This window comes from Apteryx mantelli, chromosome 2 (assembly GCF_036417845.1).
Source record: "Apteryx mantelli isolate bAptMan1 chromosome 2, bAptMan1.hap1, whole genome shotgun sequence".
In the NCBI taxonomy this organism is placed as follows: Eukaryota; Metazoa; Chordata; class Aves; order Apterygiformes; family Apterygidae; genus Apteryx; species Apteryx mantelli.
The window spans coordinates 1,741,280-1,764,191 of NC_089979.1; the positions used below are offsets into that span (position 1 = coordinate 1,741,280).

Here is a 22,912-nt window from a genome sequence, read left to right on the forward strand (position 1 = left end):
CCCTCGTGTCCTCCTCTCCTTTTCTCGAGCTCTCCCAGTGCATCCTTCATCAGCCTTCATATTTTTCTCTCCTGTTTGCCCTGGAAACCACATTTTGGGACTGTAAAGCTGCTGCTGCTTTGCATGTCTCCATCCCGTTGGAGGTGGCTGGAGATGTTGGAGGTGTCAGGAGACGTCCAAGGTCCTTCCTTTGCCGGGGCTGTCGAGGGAGCCCAGTGGCCCCGTCGCAGATGGCGCCGATTTACGTTGCCAAGGTTAATCGTGGTTTAAATCCACAAGATGGAAACCCTTGATTTAAATCATCGGGTTTCATCTTGTTCCACATCTTTGTTCCCCAGCTGTTTTTCAAGCAAAATCTTCATTCTCGTTGCTTGATAACCATTGTAATACGCTGGCGACTATTCTTCTTTTGTGAGTCAGGAGAATTTATCATATTGGTAGGTCTTTATTTAGGCAATTATGCAGCTTAATATGCGCTCATTGAGGTTCATAATTTTTCGCAGGTTTAGAAAATGGTAAATGAGATCTGTACTCGATTTTTTTTTCCCTCGAGATTAGCATCAAGCTGCATTTGAAGGGAAACACAGATTCAATTGAACGGAACCAAGATAGCTTTTCAGAGGGTTTATTAGATTATCTTAAATGTGCTGGATGCCCAGGAATCAAAACTGAGCTTCTGAACACAGATTTCGTAATTCGAACCGTTAAAAACGGGGGAATCGTTTATAGATCAGTTAACATTATAGCTGGTCACTGCTTTTAAAGCCAGTGGATCCAGTTGGTTGGCGTTATTTATATTTGTATATTGAGAGAGGAAACGCGGTTTGCTACTTTTCAACTTCCCGTCGCTTTTTTGACTTGGAATATCGGAGTCGTTGCACTGAACAATTTAAATAAACACGGACTAAATTCTTGAATGAGTAATTTGAAATGAAGGAAGCACTCTTCGGGTGCCTGCTGGAGACAAACTTTAATAGCGAGCGTTTTGGCGCCTTCTGTTTTCTCATTTTAAGAAAAAGCAAGCTTTCGTTGCTTTAACTTCCCCAAGTTTTGCAGTTGCGTTAATAAGTTCGGTCTTAGAGTCGGAAGTATTCACTTGATATCTGATGCTTTTATTTTTAAGAAAGCAATATCGAGAATATAAATTCGCTAAATAGGACACCTCGAGGGGACCCACACGGAGGTGGACATGCGCGTGGCTGTTGGAGGAGCTGGTGGTGGGGAACGGAGAGGTTGAAGGAGATGGAGGGCTGCTGGCGGGGGTCGAGGAGCACCTTGGAGCTGGGTGATGCACCCTGCTCACGATCCGCTCTTCCCCTTGGCATGCAGGTGCGATTCCTTAAAACCTAAGGATTATTTAAAAAGAAGAACAAAAACCCACATAAACTCAGCTTAAAGGATGTGTCCACCTGTAGCTCCAAGAAATCCTCTCCGCGGCAGCTGGCTAAGAAGCTGGTAGGAGGTTTCTCCTCTGCTCTCGTGGTTTCCTATTTAATTTATATACATTGGGCTCTCCGATTTTTCAGCGTATAGGTGCATTTACGCGTGTGCGTGTGTTTTCTTTGGACCAGATGCTCTCCCACCCACCTGCGAGGGCACCCACGTGCGCGTAGCAGATGGGGACTAAATCCGAACCTGGAAAAAGGACTTTCTTTCCACTAACCCTCCTTTTCTCAAGCCCTTGGCCTGGAAATTCCCCTTTTTTGGGGGGTTTTACAGCTCACGACAGCCTTCACCCTTGCGTCGTCAAGGTTATGGTGATAAATCCTGGTGCTTTGTCACCGCTCTTGGGAGAAAATTGGCCGGCCGCTCGCGGGCTGAAGGGGAGATAATTTGCTGTGGTGTTTCGAATGGATTAGAAACGGATTTGAAGGGGACTTTCGTGCCTCCCATTACAAAGGTGAGAACGAAGACTATCTTAAGGCGCCGTTTGCCCTCCGGTCTTCATTATCCGCCCTTAATACCTTTCTGATTTGCCGGCAGTGATGAAATTCCCTGCCGGAGCGGAGCGGGCCTTGAGGCTGGCCGGCCGCTGCCGGGGTCACCACGGGTTTCGGGCAGCGTTGGCAGCGAAGGGCTGCCCTGTGTCTCCCGCGTGCCAGGGCGCTAACACTCCTTGGAGCGGATTACAGCTCCTTTCGAGAGTTTTTTTTTTAAAAAAACACCCGTTTCTAAAAGTATAAAATATCTCGTAATGGGCAGCTCTTGCTCCTGGGTGTCTGCCCCAACTCGTAGGACGGACGGAAAGAAAATACTGAGTGCTCTGCTACCCGAGTAACGTTATCTGGGCTGTGCATCTCTCTCCGCAGCATTTTATAGGCACTCCGCTGTGTTTTCGATATCGAAAGCGATGAAAGTTAATCCTGTGGTGCCTGTCCGGGGGTCACGGATGCAGCCCCATCCCTCTGAGCAAGCGAACGCTCTGTTTCCCACCCGGTTGAGCTTTGCAACGTGCAAAATAAATCATGGCGGTATTTTCCAGACCGGGAATTTCCCCTAAAAAGGTTATTAGCGGTTGCGGTTGGTTTTGTAATTAAGAGCAAGGGGGGAAGCAGGTGAACGCTTTCGAGCTGGTTTGGTTCGCGTGGGGGATCCCTCTGTCGGATCGGATTTTGCCTGGGGTTTTCGCTTAAGCCTGGGTGGCGGTTTTCCCCCTCCGATACCGTTAAAACACTGTTTCGTCCGTGCCGCTTAGGTTTAATCGCCGCCGTAGCGTGCCGGGTTATGGCAGACGGAGCTTCCTGCGAAACTGCGCGGCGTTTGCCTTTTCGCATGCTTTAAATAAAGAAAAGTGACTGTACCAAGACCTCAGGGTAGGCAGCTTTAATGAAGCTTTTTTCCTGAAGCATTTTCTAAAGGAGGCCTCCCAAAGGCTCTACGTCTTGAACGTTGTGTAGACCCTGCTCTACGTCTTGCACGTTGTGTAGACCCTGCTCTACGTCTTGCATGTTGTGTTGGCCGTGCTCTACGTCTTGAATGTTGCGTAGACCCCTGTGCTCCATGTGCGATTGGTTTTCAAACGTTTTATATTTTTAATGCATTTTTTTATTCTTTATTATTTATTTTATATGTTTTTTTTTCTTTTATTAGGTGCTTGATGTGTTTTTTTGCAGCCTCGGCAGTGCGTTTATCCTCCTGCTAAATTTGCACGCTCCTGGGGTAAAGCAAAGCGGTCCTCGATGCTGGAGGAGGCACCGGGGGGCAGCAAAGCTGCCCAAAACCCGCCCGGGCGTCCCTCCTTCGCCAGCACCCCGGGAGCGGAGCAGAGCCGGGAGACGCTGCGGGATAAACGCCGAATTTCTCAGCCCGTCACTGGCGTTTCCGCGAGGGTCGGTAGCCAGCGGCAACCGCCCCGCTAAACGAATCGCCTGTCACGCTAAGCGCGGGGAAATGTAACTAGTACATTTTACAATTCTCTTTTGCTTTGCGGCACACGCTCATTTAAAGGTAATGCTCTCCGGGGCTTGCGTCCTGCTGATAGGATAGCGGGCCTTAATTTACAGATATTCCTCAGTAATGTATGCTTTATGTACGTTCGGCTAATAGCATTATGAGCATAGTTTGTACTAATACAAAATTAGAGCTCTGATTTGCATAAACAAATTACTGTTTGGATTAGTGCTAAACGGCTAAGACGACTGATATTTGAGTAGATTGGCTTTGGCTGGAAGGGCGCTGTTTGCACAACAGCGTAGGCACCGAAAGGAGCTGGGTGGCTCCGCGCGGCAGCGTGCAGGGAAAGCCGGGTTGTGCCCTGGGTGGGTTTTGGGCAGCAAAAAGTCCATCCAGGGTGGACTGGTCCCGGGGTGTCACTTCAGAAGCTGCCCTTCGCCTGACGGAGCAGGTGGGCGTCCAGAACGACCTTATTGGTGCCAACGTAATGTGATGGCATTGCAGCTCCAGAGCCGGAGGGTCGCATCCTCGCTCTCGGTCTTCTCCCTCGCTGCTAAATTTGCAGAGAGGAGGGAGCTGGAGAAGGGGCCCCAAAGCTGCCCACTCGACCTGGCTTGGGTCGCAGGCTCTGTCCTAGGCATTGGGTGTCCAGCGATAGGTGGGGGATGGCAGCAGTCTCAGGCCACCACAGCAAAACCTTTGCGAGAGCCAGGTTTGGAGGTAGCTCCCAAAAGCTGGTGGAGCTCTGTTAAGCTCGGTTCAGTTCAGTGGAGGTCCCATGTTCCTGCTTGCTCCTCCTGTCTGTGGTGTTACCAATGCACATTTCTTTCTTCTCTGCTGATGGGCCTGGGGCTGCAAGCCAAGGGGTCTTGGGTTGATGGGACCCCGTGGACCATCTGCAGAGATCTAGGGCATCAGCTCTGGCTGTGAGAGCCAGAAGAAGTGGGGAATCGGAGCTTTTCCTCTCTCCAGAGCAAGAGCATCCCTGGTTTCTTTTGTAATGCCAGAGAGCTCTTTGTCCGCCACCCGGTGCCGGATCTTGTACCAGACTGTGAGCAGGGAGAGTCTCTGTCTGGATGTTTCTTGCAGCCTTAGGTTTGTCCGTGAAGCAGCAGCCTCTCGCGATACCTTCCCGGGTTCAGCTCTTACCTCCTCTCCGTCTCTCGTTTCCTTGCAGATCCCCGGGATTAAACCCAATGCGCCCGTCGCCGCCGAGCAGCAAGCCGCAGGCGATGCAGCAGCGGTGGCGGAGCAAAGGCTTGCGCTGCATCGGCGGCGTGATGTACAGGGTGTCGGCGAACAAACTCTCCAAGACCTCCAGCACTCCCGGCCGGGGCAGAGACCAGAGCTCCAAGAGCCCCGGCAGAGCAGGTGAGCGCTGAGCGTTTGTCCTGGTCCGCGTTAAAAAGCCGACGATTTGCCTTAAGAAAATTCGGTTTTTCTTAACTCGGTGTAGCAGGTTTGGTTCAAGCCCGTAGAAAAACCCTGTTAATTTTGCCCGCCTTATTTTTTTTAACCTTAACTAAGTCTTAGGCAGTTAGAAACAGCCTCCCGAGGTTAGATGTCTTCGTTACGCTCATCAAATTACATTTCCGATTGACCTGTGAGTGCCAGGAGGCTCATTCTGCAGGTGACTGAGAAACGTTGTCGTTTTGATGCGGTGGCTGGTTTTACATTTATCTTCAAGTAAATCCCAGTCTCGCCTGTTGACTCTGGCGGGAGGCGGAGAGGCGCGTTGCCTGCTCCTGTTGTACCTGCTGCCGGTTTTAATGCCGCCTGAAGCGTTTTTTCGGGACTCTGCCTGGGTCTCAAGTACGTTTTGCTCCGTATCTGCTTTATCGATGAGCTTTGGGGACAATTGCGCTGGGAAAGACAAAGCAAGTGGCCACGTGCTGCTGTTTGGAGGGTTGTTTTTTTTTTTGCTGGAAAGCTGGCAGAGAAGGATATATTAATGAGCGATGATATAAATGAGGCAATTTAATGCCAGAGTCATTTCACACGCAGTGGAAAAGCATGGATGAAGAGAAGAAAGAAGTAGCTCGGTGCCTCCGAGAGGGGCAGCCCCCAAAACCGGTGTCCGCCTCTGTTTGTGCAAGCATGGTGGGGCGTCCTGGGCAGAAAACGTGAGCGATCGATGGTCCATTTCCCTCTTCTTGCCCCTTTTCCTTGCAGGCAACTGCGGTGGGAGCTGTTGCCTAAGGCGACTGGGCTGGTTCCCTTAAACATCCCCCCAAAAGGCCAGATTAGGGAGCATGGGAGGGAGGGAAGGAGCTTTGTGGGGGGCACAAAAATCCTGACAGCGGGAGAACGGAGAGGCTTCGGGGAGTTTGAGCAACACGAGGAGGATTAGGAGCAAGCAGCAACATCACCACGAGGAGTAACTATGTCCCTGCTACCATGTGCATGTGGCTGGTGAGTGGCACGACAAGGAGGACAGAGATTTAGCTTAAAAATTAGCCGCCCGGGCCCTGTGGTGGGGAAACGAAGACGCATGCAGATGATGGCAGAGATGCCGGTGCTGCGGCGGTTGGAGGGGCGCCGACTTGCTGAAGCTTCGTTTGCAGGTAATCTCCCTCCCGAGGGCGTTAAGGGGAGGCTTGGCAGCGCCGTGGGGCCGAATCTGCGGCTGCCGTTTGCACCGCTTTGCTCTCCTCGGGACAAATTTTCAATGGTTGGCTACCTGGGCATGTAGCACGCGATGTCCTGCTCGCTGCTGCCTCTGCAAGTAGGGACGTGCACGCGTGCGCCTGTGTCCGTGCGGCTCGTGCGGAAGTCCGCGATCCCGCCTGTAAGCTGTTAAACCTTGGCTTTGCTGCTGCATCTGGAGGAGGGTGGGGAGGAATCGGCATTTGAAGGCTTGGGAAAAAAGTCCGTAAAGCTAGCTCAGGACTCAGCAGACCAAGCAAAGCTCGGTGTCAGCGATGTTGGATTTCCGAGAGCTTTGCTACCAGCAGTGGGATTTTCCAGAGTGTCTGAACCTCTTAACTCTTGTTGCCTGTCTGTGGGATCAGGCACTTACTTCTAAGTACTTGTGGAGACTCTCTTGTAGAGCTCCTGCTTGCTGTTAGGAGACGCGTTAATTCAAAGCAATTGTAAGAAATAGAAAGAACTGCCTAAAAAAGTGGGATGCCCTTTAATGGAGATGAGTCCAATGTACCACCCTTGGGGTGGGAGCAATCAGCTACAAAAAAGCAAGGGGAGACATCCAAGTGGAGGGCAGTCCTGCTGTTAAGGACCAGCCCCTCTAGTGCATAGTCTAGCGCTGAACCAGCAACGTGCCTTGGCAAAGGCAGCAAACGTCTTGCTGGAGTGAGTAAGAAGAGGTGAAACCCTCGAGATGGGAGCAGAGATCTTTCTGCTGCACTCCAAGCTGGAAGGTGTTAGGTGGACCACTGGCTCCAGCTGTGGGGACCAGGTTTCAGGACAGAGTCAGGCCAGTTGGACGGGTCCGAGGGAGAGTGAGATGATAGCTAGAAAAGTGAAGGACTTGGGGCTGCTCCGTCTAAAGAGGAGGAGACAGCCTCCATATTCATAAACAGCTGAGCAATGGAAGGGAATGATGTCTTCTCCATGGCCAGGTGGATCAGCCAGGAAGTAAGGGGCTTGAAACTGTGGCAAGATGCAGGTTTGATGCTTGGAGGAGAGGTTTCGAAGATTGAACATTAGGAAGTGCTGGAGGAAGTTGGCTGGGTTGACTGTGACGTCCCCATTATTGGGATTTTTAAAGGACAAGTTACATGATCTTCTGCTTGAGGAGGACATAGGTAAAGGTGGTCCTGCCTTGCAGTGAGGAGATGGACTTGGTGATTCCAGCTGCTGCCTAATTTTCAGTAGATCCATTGGTGGGTTTAATTTAGGTGCTAGGAGACCCCCGAATGCAGTTTCTGGGAGGAGGGTTGAGCCATAGAGATGACAGGGGTTTTTGCAAGTTGGGGCAGCAGCACAGCTCTTGGGGTTTTGCTGGGGGGACTTCAGGTGGTCTCCTAAGCGTGAGCAAGGAGACACGACGGGCGCCGTCCGCTTTGCGGGCTCCGTCAGGAGCATCACCATGCGGTGACGGTGCTTCCCTTAACCCAGGACACGCGAGTGCTGGTCTGGTTTGTCCATGTGGTGGGTGAAATAGGTGACAACCAAAATTCATCCGTGGTGTTGTGGAGCCTTACAGCAACAGGGGACTGAGCGCTTCGGTCTCCCCGCTCGGCCGTCAGACCTTTTCACCGGAGTGAGAGGAGACTCCGTGAGCGGCGAGTCCCGAGGGCTTGGGCTGAGCTTTGCACGGGGCAGGGGCGAACACCCCGACTTATCAGTCGCCGTAACTTCCTCCGCCTGTAAAAGTGATTACCGCGGCTGTAAGAGGATTGCGTCTATAAAAGCGAGCGTGCACGCGGGACCCTTTGATTTGTCGCTCTCCGTAACGACGCTCGCTTACGGCTTATCGAGCGCTCCGGCCCCGCTTTCGTAGGGAAGCTTTGAAAGGAAACAGGCATCCGACATGACCTTTTAACCGTTGGATTTGTCTCCGATTAAAGATGTGAGGCAGTGCCTCCCCCGAATTCCCCACGTATCTCACCAGTGGTGGCACGTAGCGAGCAACTTGCAGAAGAGTTGTGCCTCGCAAGGCAAGAGCAGTGATTTTCCAAGGGTTTTAGTTTGCATGGGTGGCCTAAAGCTGCTTTAAGAAGAAAAGGTTCGGTGATGAGATGGCACCGGCAAGCTTAGGACTTTCTGCAAATACTTTTCCCCCTTTTTGTTCTCGGTTGGAAAACAGTGAGGCTTTTGGGAAGAGGTGAACCTAGATCCCAAGAAAGCAAAACCTGGAGTAAGTGGCTTTCCATCAGCTTTGGCCAAGCCACTAAGGGGCTGCAACGTCCTGACGTGGTAAACCCTGGGGAGATCTCTAGGGCCAGATCTGCTGGGCAATGTTGGGAAGGGAGATGCCCCCGGTGTGGCCTGCATCGGAGGAGACATGATCCCCCCCATCTGTCCTTCCCTCCCTTTCCCCAAAGATACCGTGTCCGTGCCCTTCCTTCAGCGACGTGTCATTTGGGGGAGCAGGTTGAATGAGTCCTGCTTTGGGACAGAAGGTCCCTTCTGGGTTTGCTTACTATAAAATAGAAATCTCTCCGTTTTTTGGATGTTTGTGATTTTACAGGAGTCGTCTCACCCCTGCTTTTTGGCGCACTCAGTTTATAACCCGAAATCTCCCTTTCCTGGTGCGCGTCAGTGTTTTCTTTGGGCTGTAGCTGTAATCCATCCTCCTTTGCAAGGATGGATTCAACGTCCGCCCATTTATCTTGCTTTAGGATAACCACGGCTGGCGGGGCATAAGACTTGCACACCCTTGCTGCGGGCAAGTCTTTGCATGTTTGCTGAGCGGTTTGTGTTTAAACGCTTCACAAAGTGCATTTAAAAGCAGAAAAAAACAGCTTTTCCGCTCCCCGCCGGTGCCAGACGCTGTGTCTTTGGGATGGCAGAGAGATGGGAAATACTCAGGACACTTAATAGCTTCGAATTGATTTAAGCTGCGTTACGATTTTGCCTTGCGGTTCTGCCGTTCGTCCAAATTTGTTGGCGGCCTCCTTGGGGGCTTCCTTCCTTCCCCGAAAGCCCCCGCCGTGGCGGGCGAAGCCAAGCGTCCCCAAGCCTTCGCCGTCGGTCGCCTGGAGCAGATCCGCTCTGCGGGTGGCGGCGAGTCTCCGCAGCCCACTCCGGCCGAAGGTCCCGCGCGGTCTGGTTTCTGCCCCGATCTGAGTGGGAATGCCGTCCGCAGCGTGCTTTTCTTAAAACATTTCCTAAATACCCCCCCCTTTTTTTTTTCCGGCTGTTTCTTTTGGAAAGGATTGTGACCGGCAGCCTGGGACGCTTGGATTTCCGGGAAGCCCCTGCGAAGCTCTGAAACGGCGAGTTGTGGTTAGAAAAGTCGTGAAGCTGCGGGGTGCTGCAAGCTGGGCAGAAAAATCTGGGGAAAATTATCCTGAACTTGCGATTTTCCGGGAAAAAGCGCAGCGGGGTGCTGGGTCGGCTCAGCTCCGGGGTGCTCCATCGCGGCCGTATGTGTGGTCGCCACCGCGGGAAAGTCCGCAAGCAGAAAATACCTCGTTTTTAGCGCGAGCGGAGAAAGCCCAAACGGCTCATCGCTCTTTCTAGCGCAGCTCTGTTGATTCTGTGGAGCTAATCGGAATAAAAAAAATAGTCCCAGGCCTTTCCGGACATTCGTGTTGGAAGAATCCTTGCTTTTGAGTCTTCGGTTCAACAAAACCGACCTAGGGGTACGTGGAAATTGCTGTTTTGATCCAGGCCCTCGTCAGGCCCAGGTGGCATTTTAATGCTGCCCCTGGAAAAACTGCGGTTTACATTCGATCTGAAATTAGGATGGTGAGTTTAAACCGGATTTACGGACAAAAGTCCTGGTGCCAGCGCTGGAGCCGCGGGCGAGAGGGTTGCAATTCCTTGCAGGCGTCCGGTTTTCCTCTGCCGGCTGCCGAATAGCCTGGCCGCGACTCCAAGCATCGTCTCGTTTAACAGTATCGTTTAAAGGATGCGGTCGGGCGTGCAGGGAAAATCCCCCGAAAGCTTCGGGACGGAGCCGCCGAGGGGTAAGGAAGAAGGTGGCGGCGGAGCGTCCGCCCCGGCGTGCAAAGACGCGAGACCGGCGTGAGCCGGAGCGTCGCTTTTCCTTAGCCTCGGGCCGGTTTCGCTGTCGCTTGGAGTGAGGGCGCGCGTCGTTCGTCGAGCGGCGCTCGGGAACGCCGGCGGCGTGCCGGATCCTGCCCGGAGCCGGGCGGGAAAGCGCAAAGAGCTGCTTTTATTTCGCGGCGGCTCATCCCTCGTTGTGCCATTACCTTTATGCCGGAGCGAGGGGTTTTGCTGCCCGGCGAGTTAAATAAATCACCGCCGGCAGCTGCTAGTGCTGATCGTCCGAAACGGCGGAGCCCGCTTAAATGCATAATAATTAAAGGAATAAATTTTCCTGAGCGCCGGCCTCAAAACTTTGTGTTCAGCAAGAAAGCGGCAGAGCCGGAGGGGGGGGGCGATGGATCGCCGGCTCTTTTGCAAGGAGGCTGCTGCGGAAGGGGCGAGCGCGGGGTTAAGAGCAGCCTCCTCCGGGGTGCCGGTGCCGAACCAACTGGGATTAATAGGCAGCCGGAGCCCTTTTCTCCTTGATGAGCAGGGCAAACTAACGGGGAGCTTTTTAAAGTCTTTGCGCCGTCTTGCAAATAATCTCTCTTTGCATCATCGCCGGGATATAAAGCAAAAGTTCGGAGCGGGACGGGCTGATGCACGCGGCGGAAAATGCGCTGGATACGGCCCGCCGCGCCGTTCGGCTGCGGATCCGTTCGGAGGAGCGGCTGGGGAGGGGGGAAAAAAAGAAAAAAAAAGGAGTTAGGCTGCAGGCCCCGCTATTAATCATAGCTGTAATCATGCATTTAATGAACATGACAGCTCCCGGTCCCCGCGGAGAGAGGCGCCGCGTCTCGCGGCTGGGTTAGGTCCAACGATCGCTTTTCAGCGCTGCCGCTCGCTCGCTCGCGCCGAGAGCCGCCGGCGCAGGCGGCGTCGGGGCCGGGTGATGCATGGAGAGCGGCGGCCCCTTTTGCACGGGCTGCGTCTTTCCTTACGGATGATGCACCTCGAAGCGACTAAATCATTTAACAACAACAAAAAAAAAAGAAGAAGAAGAGGGAGAGAGAGAAAACCACCTGTCCCCCGTGCGAGATATAAAATATCAAGCCTGCCGCCGCTGTGCTGCGTGCAATCGCTTAAAAAGCCCTTAATGTGCAGTTCCTTGATGCTCTCCCCGGCAGCTTTCTTCTTTTTTCCTTTCTTTTTTTTTTTTTTTTTCCCTTTTGTTCCCGCTGCCTCCCGAGTGCCTGCACGGGAGGAAGCACTTGCTACGCCATGTATCCGGATCCCGGCGGCAGGGGGCTTTTGCAGGGAAAAGCCGGGGCCGGCTCTTGCCCGGGCGACGCGGGAGCCCAAACGAGCGTCCCAGAGTTCGGATTCAAGCCCGAGATGCCTCGTTCCAGCATTTTGCGTTGCAGCTTCCGTTTTTAAATGTGACTCTTAGCCTCATGGAAGCGCTTTTAGAAATAAGATCGTGCCCGAACCTCTTTTATTTCCCGGGTAAATCCCAGTGGATGCAAGAGAGAAATGAGGTTTTGCCCCTTCCCAGGTTGCTGAATGGCGAAAGGCTAAATGCAGAATTAACGACTTGCTTAACCGGCAGCTGGTTTTGCAGCGGCTGGGAGCGACTCCTGGGCGCTCAGACCGCGTCGCGGCTGCGAGTTCGTTCACAGGCAGATCCCTCGGGGGAAGAGGCGCGTTGGCCGTCCGTCACGGCAAACTTTCAGTCCTCTCAATGTTTTAAAATGTTTTTAGTTTATATGTAATAACGTGGCTTTGCTGATATCCTTTGTTGGATATTATTTTATCCTTTGCTTGATATTAGCTGATAATATCAGTCGTGGACCCAGCGGGCAGCATCCGGGTTTCTCATACGAGGAGATGCCAAGGACCACGTTGGGACCATGGAGCAAAACGATCTTATTTGGCTGCACGGCCTCATTCGCTAAGGGCAATAGCTGGTGTAAAGTTATTTTTCTTCATCTCTGACTTCCATGATTGGATGAAAATCCTGCTGCGGCGTTGGTTGCTCTGGCTGCTCCCGGACGGCATCGATTGTACGGCAAAGCACTCGAGCACTCTCCAAAGGCGACGGCCGTTCCCCAGCATGTGGACATGAGGCTGATGGTCATATTCACTTGATGATGTGCCAGATCCCGTCGTTTCTAAACAGCATTTGCCCCAAAATTACATTGAATGGGGACGGAGCCCGGCCGGGGTGGGTTGGTGGAGGGCAGGTTCGGTGGTGCATGGACTTTTCTTTATTTCCCAAGATGGGAAAGTTCTGCAAAACACTAAAAATCCACCTGCGCTTGGGGTTCAGTAGAGTTTTGTTTGAGCTTTTCAGCATCTTTCCGCTCCGGCGGGTTGTGGTTTTAGTGCCTCTTTCCAAGCGAGAGAGATGCTTTAATCCCTCAGATACCAACGACCGTGTGAATTCCTGTAAAAATGAACAGTCGTGAACGTGTCTGTGTTTTTTTCTCCTCTGTTTCTTCCAGCGAGGTTGACCTCTACGCCCAGCGGTCCTGGCTACTCCCCGTCCGGCTGCCTCAACAGATCAGCCACGAGCCGCTACATTGCCAGGTCTGTGCGCCCCGGGACGACGGCCCGCTCGCCCGCGGCGCCTACTCGTGACGGTGTAGGAAGCTTCGTACGCAGCCGTTTACCTGGCTGACGGGGCTCTGGCTGAAGGGACCCCTGGTTTTCTCCCACCCTCTGCTACAAAGTGGCCCTAAGCTAAGCAGAAAGACCCAGGTTCAGTTTTGAAGGGCCCTCGTGAAAGGTTAGTGAAGGACGTCAACACCTTCCTCTGGGCAAAGAACCCCAAATCCTGCTCCAGCCCCTTCTGCAAGCCCCTCTCCCAAAAACCTGAGGTTTTTGCTCTCAAGGGCAGCAAAACTGGCTTCTCTATTCCAGTACTTTACTGGGGGTGATGGATTTGGGTTTTTTTTTTCCTCCCTCCCTCAAAGATGCCTGTCGTGATTGATCCCAGAAAATCTGCGTGGTCCTGTCCTGGTTCCCTGCCATAACCTGCCCCACGCGGCAATGGGGAAGCGTGACGGCGCGGGAACGCAGGGGCCCCGCTGACTTTCTCATTGCCTTTCCTTTCCTTTGCGCTACCCATGTGCAACATTGAAGTGCAGTCGTTTGCAGACAAGTCCCCCTTAACCGTAGTAGACTAAAATTCATTCCAGAAGCATTTGTTCCAGATGTGTCTATATGCCCATATATAATGCCAGATTCTAGCTCTATTTTATCATAATCTGTCCTGACAAAGAGCTCCCCAGTAATAGTTTCCAGCACTATTGCGTAGTCCATCACGTGTCCCTGGCTTGGTGCATATATTTCATATAAAACGTGGTCATCCTTTGCGATAGCTAAAGAATAACTTATCTGTTTGCCAAAAGCAAAGCCAAAACGATTAATAATATCCTTCCCTGTCCTTAGTTCCTCTCTCTAAATATCCAGGCAGAGCTTGCTCGGATATCTGGAAAGCCGGCCTGACGTTTTTGTGTCACTAGTAACAATTACTGTAAAATTTGCCATCAGGATTAATTGCCGTAGAGCCCAGGCTGGGAACGCTTAGCGTGTTTGGCTGGCAGGGCGGTCGCGGAGGTCCGTGTGCTGGCAGTCGGGCTGGTAAAGCACGCAGCAGATGTGTCAGCAGTGGGAGAGCCCTCTTTTAACATCATAATTTAAACCAAGAAACCTTCTTCTCCTAAATCCCTATAATGCTCTATAATGGTTCGTCTTGTATTAGCCTCAGAAACACCGCGGGTACCAACAGGTAATTTATGGTAGAGCTTGCCGTCCCCACTCCATAGTCACCGAATAGTTGAAGAAAAGCCATTTCTAATGAAAGAGTCGATGGCATTTGTGATGTTCAAGTAGGGAGCAAGCTGAGGAGGACCTTTCACATGTGGTATTTTGGCTGTATAAAGTTGTCTTTTTCTCATCGCATTTTAACTTGGCAGCTGCAGACAGCCAATAATTTTAGAACTAAAAATGTGTGTTCCCCCCGGATGGTTTCCTTGAGCTGGCATTTATCATGGGTAATGCTGTTGTGACCCGTGGGCCTGTGGTTCTGGCACCAGCAGGACTAAGACAGGCAGTGGAAATACATATATGCATATATATGTATATGCATATATATTGATCCCTGGTGTCTGAGGAAGCAATGCATGCAAAAATCCAGAGAATCTACGGCAGTGGTTTTGTGTGCCCCCATCCAGAGCACAGTGTCCTCTGCAAATGCGAGTTGACCCTACTGCACCGTCTGATTATCTGCACGCTGAGAGATCAAATGTGTGCCCTCAGCCCAGATCTCACCGTTTCCCCTCTTCCTCCTGATCGCATGCAGCTCTATAGCTGCTGGGTAATTACCTCTTCAGCTGGAAGCTTGTGGAAAATGTGTGCTAAGCAACTTCTGATATCCTTAAGTAACTTCAAGCGGTACCAGGCGATCAATGTAGAGCTCGTCTGGTGTTTGGCGTTACCTTGTGTTCCTGCGACTGTCATGCAGGCCCTCATTCACCGAGGTCGATAAGCAGGTGCCCACTTGGAAGCCCATGAATAACCCCAGGGAGCCCAATGGGCCAGCTGGCAGCCGCAGGCGCTGAAGTGCCCTCTGAATTGTTCGGTGTCATCCTGTGCTTATGATCCCGGCGGAGGAAAGGATGTTTTCAGCTTCACTGTGTTCCTGAAAACTGCAGGAAGCTCTCTCCGTACCCTTAAAATCATAGGAGAGAGTCACAGTTGTGGAGGTGGGAAGGGATCTCCAGCAGTCTCTTTGCAGCCTTTCTGCACCAAGCAAGGCCCCTTAGAGTTAGAGTTGCTCAGGCCCATGTTCAGTCAAGTTTGCTTATCTCCAGGGATGGAGATCCCACAGGCTCTCTGGGCAAGCTGCTCCAGTGTCTGGCCACCCTCGTGGGAAAGACTTTTTCCTTGTATTTGATTGGAATTTCCTGTGCTCCAGCTTGTCCCTGTTGCTCTTGCCCTTCCACTGTGTCTCTCTGAGAAGAGGCTGGCTCCACCTTCTCTACACTGTGCCGTTAAGTAGTTGCAGAGGGTAATAAGATCCCCCTTCACCTTCTCTTTTCCTGTCTGAACAAAGCACCTCTGGGCCTCTCCGAGTGCATCCTGTACCTCAGCCCCAACCATCTCGGTGGCTTCCACTGGAGTAGCTCCTGCCCATCGCTCTATGTATTGTACTGGGAGCCCCAAACTGGACATAGTGTCCAGTTGTGGTCTCATGAGTGCCAAAATGAGGGGAAGGATCCCCTCCCTCATCCTCTTGGTCACATTCTCACTAAATTAGCCCAAGATGCTGTTGGTGTCTTTGCTGCAAGGACACCTGGCTGACTCTTGGGTACCTTGTTGTCCCCTAGGGTCCCCAGGTCTTTGGCTGCAGAGGTGCTTTCTAACCAGCTGGCCACAGCTTGTCCTGCTGCATAGGGTTATTCTGTCCCAAATGTGGATGTGTCCTGGGAGATTGGTGGCATATTGCAGTTTTTTAGGATTCGTGGCAGAGTTGTCCAAAAATCAAAATGACTTAAGAGCTTATGGCCTGGTGGGAATTTCCTGAATATCTCACTCCACTTGAAAGTGGAACTTGGGCTCCTCGGTGATTTTTAGGTGCTGTTGCCCTGTTTTCTCTGTATCATTGTGCAAGTTAGGTTGCTGCGTTGATGTTGGAGATGTTACCTGAACCTGTCTGTCTCCCTCCACTTAGTCGTGCTGTTCAGCGGAGTTTGGCCATCATTCGTCAAGCCAAACAGAAGAAAGAGAAGAAGAAGGAATATTGTATGTACTACAACCGCTTTGGCAAGTGTAATCGTGGAGAGAGCTGCCCCTACATCCATGATCCAGAGAAGGTGGCCGTCTGCACCAGGTATGGATGGACACAGTAAGCGCATGCTTTGGCCCGTCATAGCAGAGTGGGCTGTAAATATTGGTTGGCTTTGGTGCTTGCTCATGTGATAGTCCCCAGGGAAACATCCAAATAACAGAGATGTAAGAACACAAGAACTGCTGTCCTGGGCCAGGCCGAGGATCTGTCTAACCCTGTTGGGTTAGAGGGCACCAACAGGAGCAGACCAAGAACTGAGGCTCTCAGAGAAGGCTCTTTCTCTTGGCTGGGACCTCTCAGCTTCTAGCAGTCAAGCCCTGCTGCTTGGTAGGGTTTTCAACTGTTAGAGGTTGCAGCCAAACCATCATGTAGTCCTTTCTTTAACCTATCATGTTTATGGCAACAGGTTGCCCAACTGAATTACGCACTGTGTGTAAAGTGCTTCCTCCACCTGCTGCTTGACCACTGTACTGGCTGCATCCTCATTCATGTTTTATGAAAAGTATGGAATAATCATTCCCTAACTGCCTTCTTGGCACCGTTTATAACTCTGTATGGTCACCCACCTTCTCTACCCAAACGTGCCAGACTGGAGAATCATGATCTGTTTAATCCCTTCTAATAATGTTACTCTGAATTTACACAGCATTTTACATCTGCAAAGTGCTGTTTGTGCCAATTAAGCATTGCACAACCAGACTCCAAGTTAAATATACACGTTTGGTTGTTTTGCACAGCCTGTAAGGATTACAGAAATATTTAATTCACATGGTGGACCTGGATGCCATCACCAATACAGTTGCATCTGATAAGTAAGCTTCCATATCATGGTACAGATGCTCTAAAACCAAGAATGAAAGTCGTATGTATTTTCATGTGTTTTAAGAGTTAGTAATAACATCAAAACAACAGCTCTTAAATATAATCAGAATAATAATTATTAGTCATTTACTTATTGCTGTCAGGCGGGAAAATACTGTCACGGTTTTCCAGGTGAAGAAACTGAGGCCAAAATGTTTAGCCAGGCCCCAAAGGGTCCATCTGACTAGAAGAAATTACTTTGTCGGTCCTGGTTAATACATGTGTGGGTGAACGGGGCAGATGGTGCAGCTGTCAGAGCAGTGTGGGTTTTAGCTGAGTGACCCGAGAGCCTGCCCTGTGGCATGGCTACGTCCCAACTTTTCTTCTTTTGTGGACTGCTGAGTTTTCCAGGGGAGGTGCAGACTCCTCTAAACGTTTCACATCTATAACCTGCCATATTGCATATGGGAATTTGCTTTCCTTGGTCACCTTTGACAACCTCCCCTAGAAGTAGTTGTGGACCCACAGGAAGTTGTGGTGCTGGTTGAAAACCGCTGGCTTTGACCCAAAAATCAGGGTCACCAGTAGGAAGTGAAGAGTGCAAGGCCAGGCCTCTCTGGACATGTGTCCACAGCCTGGAGAAGAAGGTCTGCCTGCCTGAAGCGCAGCAGATACGATGGCCTCTGCTCTTGGGCAAGTCTTTCCCTCTGCAGAGCACAGGACAAGGTGTTGGAGTTGGCCGCTCTCTCATTTCCACAGCCTTTGACCTACCTATCCCTAGTTTTAGCACTGTGGGTATTTTGGGACTGAGTTATGGGGTACATGTCGATACTTCCAACCTTGTTGGCTATCCTTTGGTGGGTAGATGCTCTCTAGGTGCTGCTGAATAAAGCTAGTCCTTCCCTCTTCCCAAATTTTGGCCTCACCTTGTTGCCTGGGACTGTCCAGGCCTGGTTGCTCTGTGTCATCTGCTTGGGAGCCTGCCTTCATATAAAACCCTGCATAAATCCAACATCTTCACTTGCTTGATGCTCTCCTGGCAGTACGTTTCCATTCGCAACAGGACTGAGAGCCACGGCAGCAGCCTCTGCATGAGACGGCTCTCGGGAATCGCTGGGTCGCAGCCTACCGGGAGAAAATAGCAGTAGGCCATCGATGCCAGGGCTCAGCTGCGTGGTAAACATGGATATTCCTGGCGATGCACCTGGGCGATTTCTTTCTAGCAGCGTTTCTCAGAGATAGGTTGCGTGGTTGGGAGCTGGAGTGCGCGTAGATCCGCTCAGATCCATGCAACGGTTTCCAGTCCTTCAGCGCGTGACACCACGAAGCTGAGAGACTTTGGCAATTTATTACAGAAAAACTGATTAATGCTGCCAGCTCATTATACCTGCCCAACATTTGATTAAACTATATTATGAGTCGTTTAAAAAGTGTAGAAAAGCCAGCCCCACCGATGAACTCCTTGAATAATTTTTCCTTAAAATTGCTGCTGTGCTCAAAAATCATTTGTGGGTTGCACAAAACTCGATGTGAGATGATGTCGGAGGAGAAGGGTTTTTTTTAATTTTTAATTTTTATTTTTTAACTTGATTTCACTTGCCTGCACTCATTCTCTCATACCACATACTCTCAAGTACCGAGGCACATGTGTCCAAGTTGTCTGGCCGGGATTACTCCTGATGACACAGAGGACAAGAGATGGTGGCTACTGTGTCCTCATTTTGGATCCTCGGTTATTCTTACATTGGTGACCCTTCCCTGGTTTTTGGCTATGATTTTGAGCCCTTTAGGAATTGCTAGCACGTGTGATCTTGTGAGTCTCCATCCTGTCCCTCTTCTGTGAATCACTAGACAACGTTGGTGATTTACTCCCTGTCTTTTGTCACCTTACCTGGTGCCTTATGGCTTCAGTCCCTTTCTTTATCTCTCTGCCATCATCTCTTAATTGCTTCAATGCCTTTTGCTTTAAGCTGTCCTTTTTTGTCCAGATCTGGGTGTCTTGAGGAGTTGCATGTGGCTCTGCTGCGATCTCAGTGACCTGCTCACCTAGCTGCTGTCCACCCATGCCGCTTGCATTTTTCTTCCCCTGTTCCTTCCGCTGCTTTTCACATCTCTACAATCCCACGTATGGTATTTTCGTACCAATCTGAGCATCTGCTGTCACTGTGGTAGCTCCTGGGAGAGCTTTGAGTCGAAATGCCTTCGTGCACCCTGGGATCTTGGTGTCTCGTGCGTGCCCGTCTCTGGTCCTCCTCTTCGGCACTCGCTCCTGAACACCCCTGAGCACAGAGCTGGCCTCCCTGAGCCTTATTTAGCATCCCGCGTAATCCGGCCTTTAGGAAGGACCTTACTCCTCCCACCAACCTTCTCTCTGAACGTCACGGTTGAGGCCTTTCTCCGCTTACTAATAAGCAGCCAAATACACCGGAGAAAGAGCAGGATCCTTCAGGAGACCCCAACTGCTCTTCTGCGGGGAAAGACACGTACCAGTTTGGTTCGTGAAATGGGCTGTCATGGTGGACTACGGTGCAGGCGCGTGCGTTTGCGCAAGTTGTGCCAAGTGTGGACAGCAAGGGATCGTTGCCTTGGGCTTCCAGGCAGCTCGCTTCCCTGAGCGGTGCATTGTCCACCCCATCTCCTTCTAAACCCTCTCCCCTCCCATGTTTTGGCAGGTTTCTCCGCGGCACGTGCAAGAAGACGGACGGGACGTGCTCCTTTTCCCACAAAGTCTCGAAAGATAAGGTGGGTACGGCTTCCTAGCGAGCCTTCCTTCCAGCTCTGCGGCGGAGCTGACCCAGCGGGTCGGCATTTACGGCGGCCGTAGGGACGTCGACGCTACGGAGCGTTTCAAATCGAGTTCGTTTGTAGCTTGCTCGCCGAGCTGTTCGGGCTCGTTACGGGGTCAGGGCTTATAAATGAGAGCAGAGTGCACCTCTTAAACCAAAGCGGCGAATCAGGAGATTAGTGCATTAAGCGGCGGATTTGGAACCGGAGCACCTGGGGCTGTTTGCAGTATCAATAACGTGCGGCGGGTTAAGGAGCGCTTAGACTGCGGCGAGCAAGAACACGGAGCGTTTGCTGCGCCTGATCCTTCGTTACCTCCGTAAGATCGCGCGTCGCTCTAAATCACCCCGCGACGGCGGTCAGGGGAAGGGACGTCACACCGTTCTGCAGCTCTGGGACATAAATTAAGCTTTTTAAAAAGCCATGTAGGGAACAGAAGGGCTTTTGATTTCACCGTCGTTTGCTCTGTGCTCGGTGTATTTGGGGCTCTTGGGTTTTTATGACGCAGGGATATTGAAAAATAATTAGGTTTTTTTTTTTTTAGTGTTTCTCAGTTGACGGTTTAGGGTTAACCTCCATTCAGGGAGTGGGATTTCCAGCTGGACGTAGCCTTGGGGACCTAAGCGTTGAAGCCCAGGTGAGGTCAGTCAAGTGTAGTTGCAGGCTCTTCGCCGGGATGCATCGCGTTTAAGCTTTGGGTGGCCTTGCAGGGACATTTCTCCTCCACAAAAGACCACGCAGACAACAGCAGCCGATGTTCAAGGCAGTAAGTTTTAATCCCCTGGGTGTGTTAAACCCACAGCCGGAGCAGCGTCACCATGCCGGGAGCAGTTTGTGGTCTGCTCCAGGGCTGCAGATGCCGAAGCGCGACTGGGATGAGAACCGGTCTTCCCAGAGGAGCCCATAAGGCTGTCTTTCGTTGTGTTACTAGATGGGTACGCAGCCGTCGTCGTGCGTATTTCTGGCCCAAAAGCAGCTTTCACGGCTGTGCGCATGGGGCACGGCAGGGACTGGAGCTCCTGTGAGCCACGTCAGACCAAAAAGCACGACTTTTAATTAAGCTTTGGTCATTGAGCGCATGCCCTGTGAAGTGTCGTGGTGGCACCTTCTTCTTCTCGCTCCCTTCCTCATGTTGGAGTTGAGACTTGCTGTCAGATGCTGGGTCATATAGGTAAATCGCCGTACAGGTCCGTGGGCCACAGGATTTATCCCGTGGGATGCTGAGCCTTTTTCAGCAGCGCTGGATGCTTTGCATGTCTCGATTTTGGGTGGAAACGCAGGGTTATTGGCTTCTTTAACAAGCCCGCGCGGTTCGCCCGCTGCCGGAGCGTCGCCGAGCTCGTCAAGTCAAGGTGTCAAGTCTCGCCTTGCAAACAAATGTTTCCCGGTGTGCGTTTCTAGCAACGCGTGTCGCGTCCCTCGGGGAAGGAGGGTTATTTTCCTCCGCACCGGGAGGAAAACCCGTAGGCGTGTTTTTGGGGGTTGCTCAACGTGCCTCGCCGTAGTGGTGGCCACGTCCCCGGGACGCTGCCCAGGTTCTCACCCAAGCGTGAGGAGCACCAAGATTTACCCAAGTTTTAGCAGCGGCTTCCGCCCCGCGGACTTGGGCTTTACGCAGAGGAGGTTGCGGAAGCGGTTTCGCGTTGCCCGACGCCGCGGTGTTCGAACAACCCAGGTTGTCCCTCCCAACGCCGGGAGGATTTTGGGTGTGGGGAGCGGGAAATTCAGCTGCCGCCGTGGGCCGTCGAAGCCGTCGCCTTGGCTTGGCCCTTCCTCGGGAAGGAGGTGGCTTGGTCAAAGCCCTCGTGCCCTCTTGGTCGCCTTAAAATAAAGCGGCCTGCGAAGGGTGCCCAGGGCGCTGCTGATGGTCCCGTGAGTTTATTCCTGATTGCACTTTGTGTTCCCGAGCGGGACGCGGAAGCGCAGGGATCCGTCGGAGGAGCTTTGGATTACTGTCGCCGTGTGTCCCATCCCAGGCAGAAACCGCTGGGACCGGAGGGACCGGAGCACCGGGCTTGAGCTCCTGCTCACCTCGCTGGGGGGGGGTCCCGTGCCTCAGTTTCCCCGCTGTAAAGTGGGGACAGTCCCTTGGCTTTACGTGGGAAGGCGGTGCGGATTCATCCGTTAGAGCTGGGAGCCGGCGGAGAGCTTTTCCCGAACACCCAAATTCTTTCCTTCCCAAGCCGGTGCTCCGGCCGCGGCCACGTTCCGGGAAGCGGCTCTGGCTCACGCGAGGAGGGGGGGTGGTTTGCACGAGGCCAGGACTCGGGCAGCCGCCCGCTGCTGTTCCGACAGCTTTTCCCCTTGAGGAAGTCGGAGCGAATCAGCATTTTTCTCCCTAATAGAGCTTCAAAACTCCGCCGCGAGCAATTTGGAGATTCCCGTCGAGCTTGCGGGTTCATTAGGCGCTGCCTCCGGAGCGGGCGCCCGGGCGCTCGGAGCTGTCGAACGAACGGGGCCGCGGCGCACCAGCGCCTTGAATTAATGTTATTGTTATTTGTGTGGACGTAGTGGGGTGCAAACAAGGTTAATTGAAATGAGAGTGCTGCTTCCTCTCGATAATGGCTCCGGCTTGACAGCGAGGAGGAGTTTATTTTTGTAGGAGAGCCGGCTTTTATTATCCCTTTTTATTAGAGCTAATTTGGGCGCTATATCAAAAACGGCATTAAGGGAATTGTTTACGGTCACACCACCCCCAGCACACACACACACACAAAAAAAAAGAAGATCGCCCTGGAGCCTTGTCCTTTATGCTAATGCCTGCAGTTAAAAGACGATTAAAAATAAACTCTCCTCTTTGAAAGCACCCTTTGTTTGCTTTCCTCCCGCCTTCCCCCTCCCCTCTCCATTTCTCTCTCCCTCTTTTCCTCCAGCGAGGCAATTTAGTTAAAACCCTAACGTGCCCTTCAGGGAAAGGGACTTTCCCGCGGCGGCCGGGCTCCTTGCAGGATTGTAAACGTTGGCTTGGGGACGCTTGCGGCGGCGGCGCCAGCGAAGAACGGAGGGCTCGGCGCCGCGCCGGGCAGTAAGTCGATTTTGCATTTAGGCACGAGGTGGGGGGACCCCGGCCGCGACGGCGGCTTGGGAAAGGGCACGTTCCCGTCTGCCGGCCGGCGATCGGCACAGAGCTTGGGAGTGCTTCATGGCCTGGCGGGCGCGCGCGGCCCGTCTGTAACCGGCTCGTCGGGTCGGGAAGCGGCGCGCGGGAGCCGGTGAGTTAAGGATGCTGAAATATGGCGGCGGGCTGGCAATTTGTTTTTAATTATAACGGCCGGCGGGAGGGAAAGTTTGCGGCGGAGGACGGCGAGGAGCCTGGCTCGCGCTCTCGCCTTTTCCCCCGGGAAGGCGCTCGCGTGCCTCCTTTCCGCCCGCATCACTCCTCCTGGCGACGTTTTCCGTGCGGAAGCGGGGCTGCGGCTGCGGGAACGCCGGCTCGACGCCTCCGCGGGACGCGAGCCAAGC

At 52.4% G+C, this 22,912-nt stretch overlaps 1 protein-coding gene across 1 annotated transcript in view; it reads left to right on the forward strand.

Moving 5' to 3' along the window:
* The window catches only part of ZC3H3 (zinc finger CCCH-type containing 3), a 157,351-nt gene that overhangs the window by 98,856 nt on the left and 35,583 nt on the right, over positions 1-22,912 (forward strand). The window contains exons 5-8 of the mRNA XM_067290103.1: positions 4,571-4,764; positions 12,516-12,600; positions 15,749-15,907; positions 19,339-19,408. Of these exons, the coding sequence (XP_067146204.1) occupies positions 4,571-4,764; positions 12,516-12,600; positions 15,749-15,907; positions 19,339-19,408 (508 nt within the window). The remainder of the gene's footprint in view (positions 1-4,570; positions 4,765-12,515; positions 12,601-15,748; positions 15,908-19,338; positions 19,409-22,912) is intronic.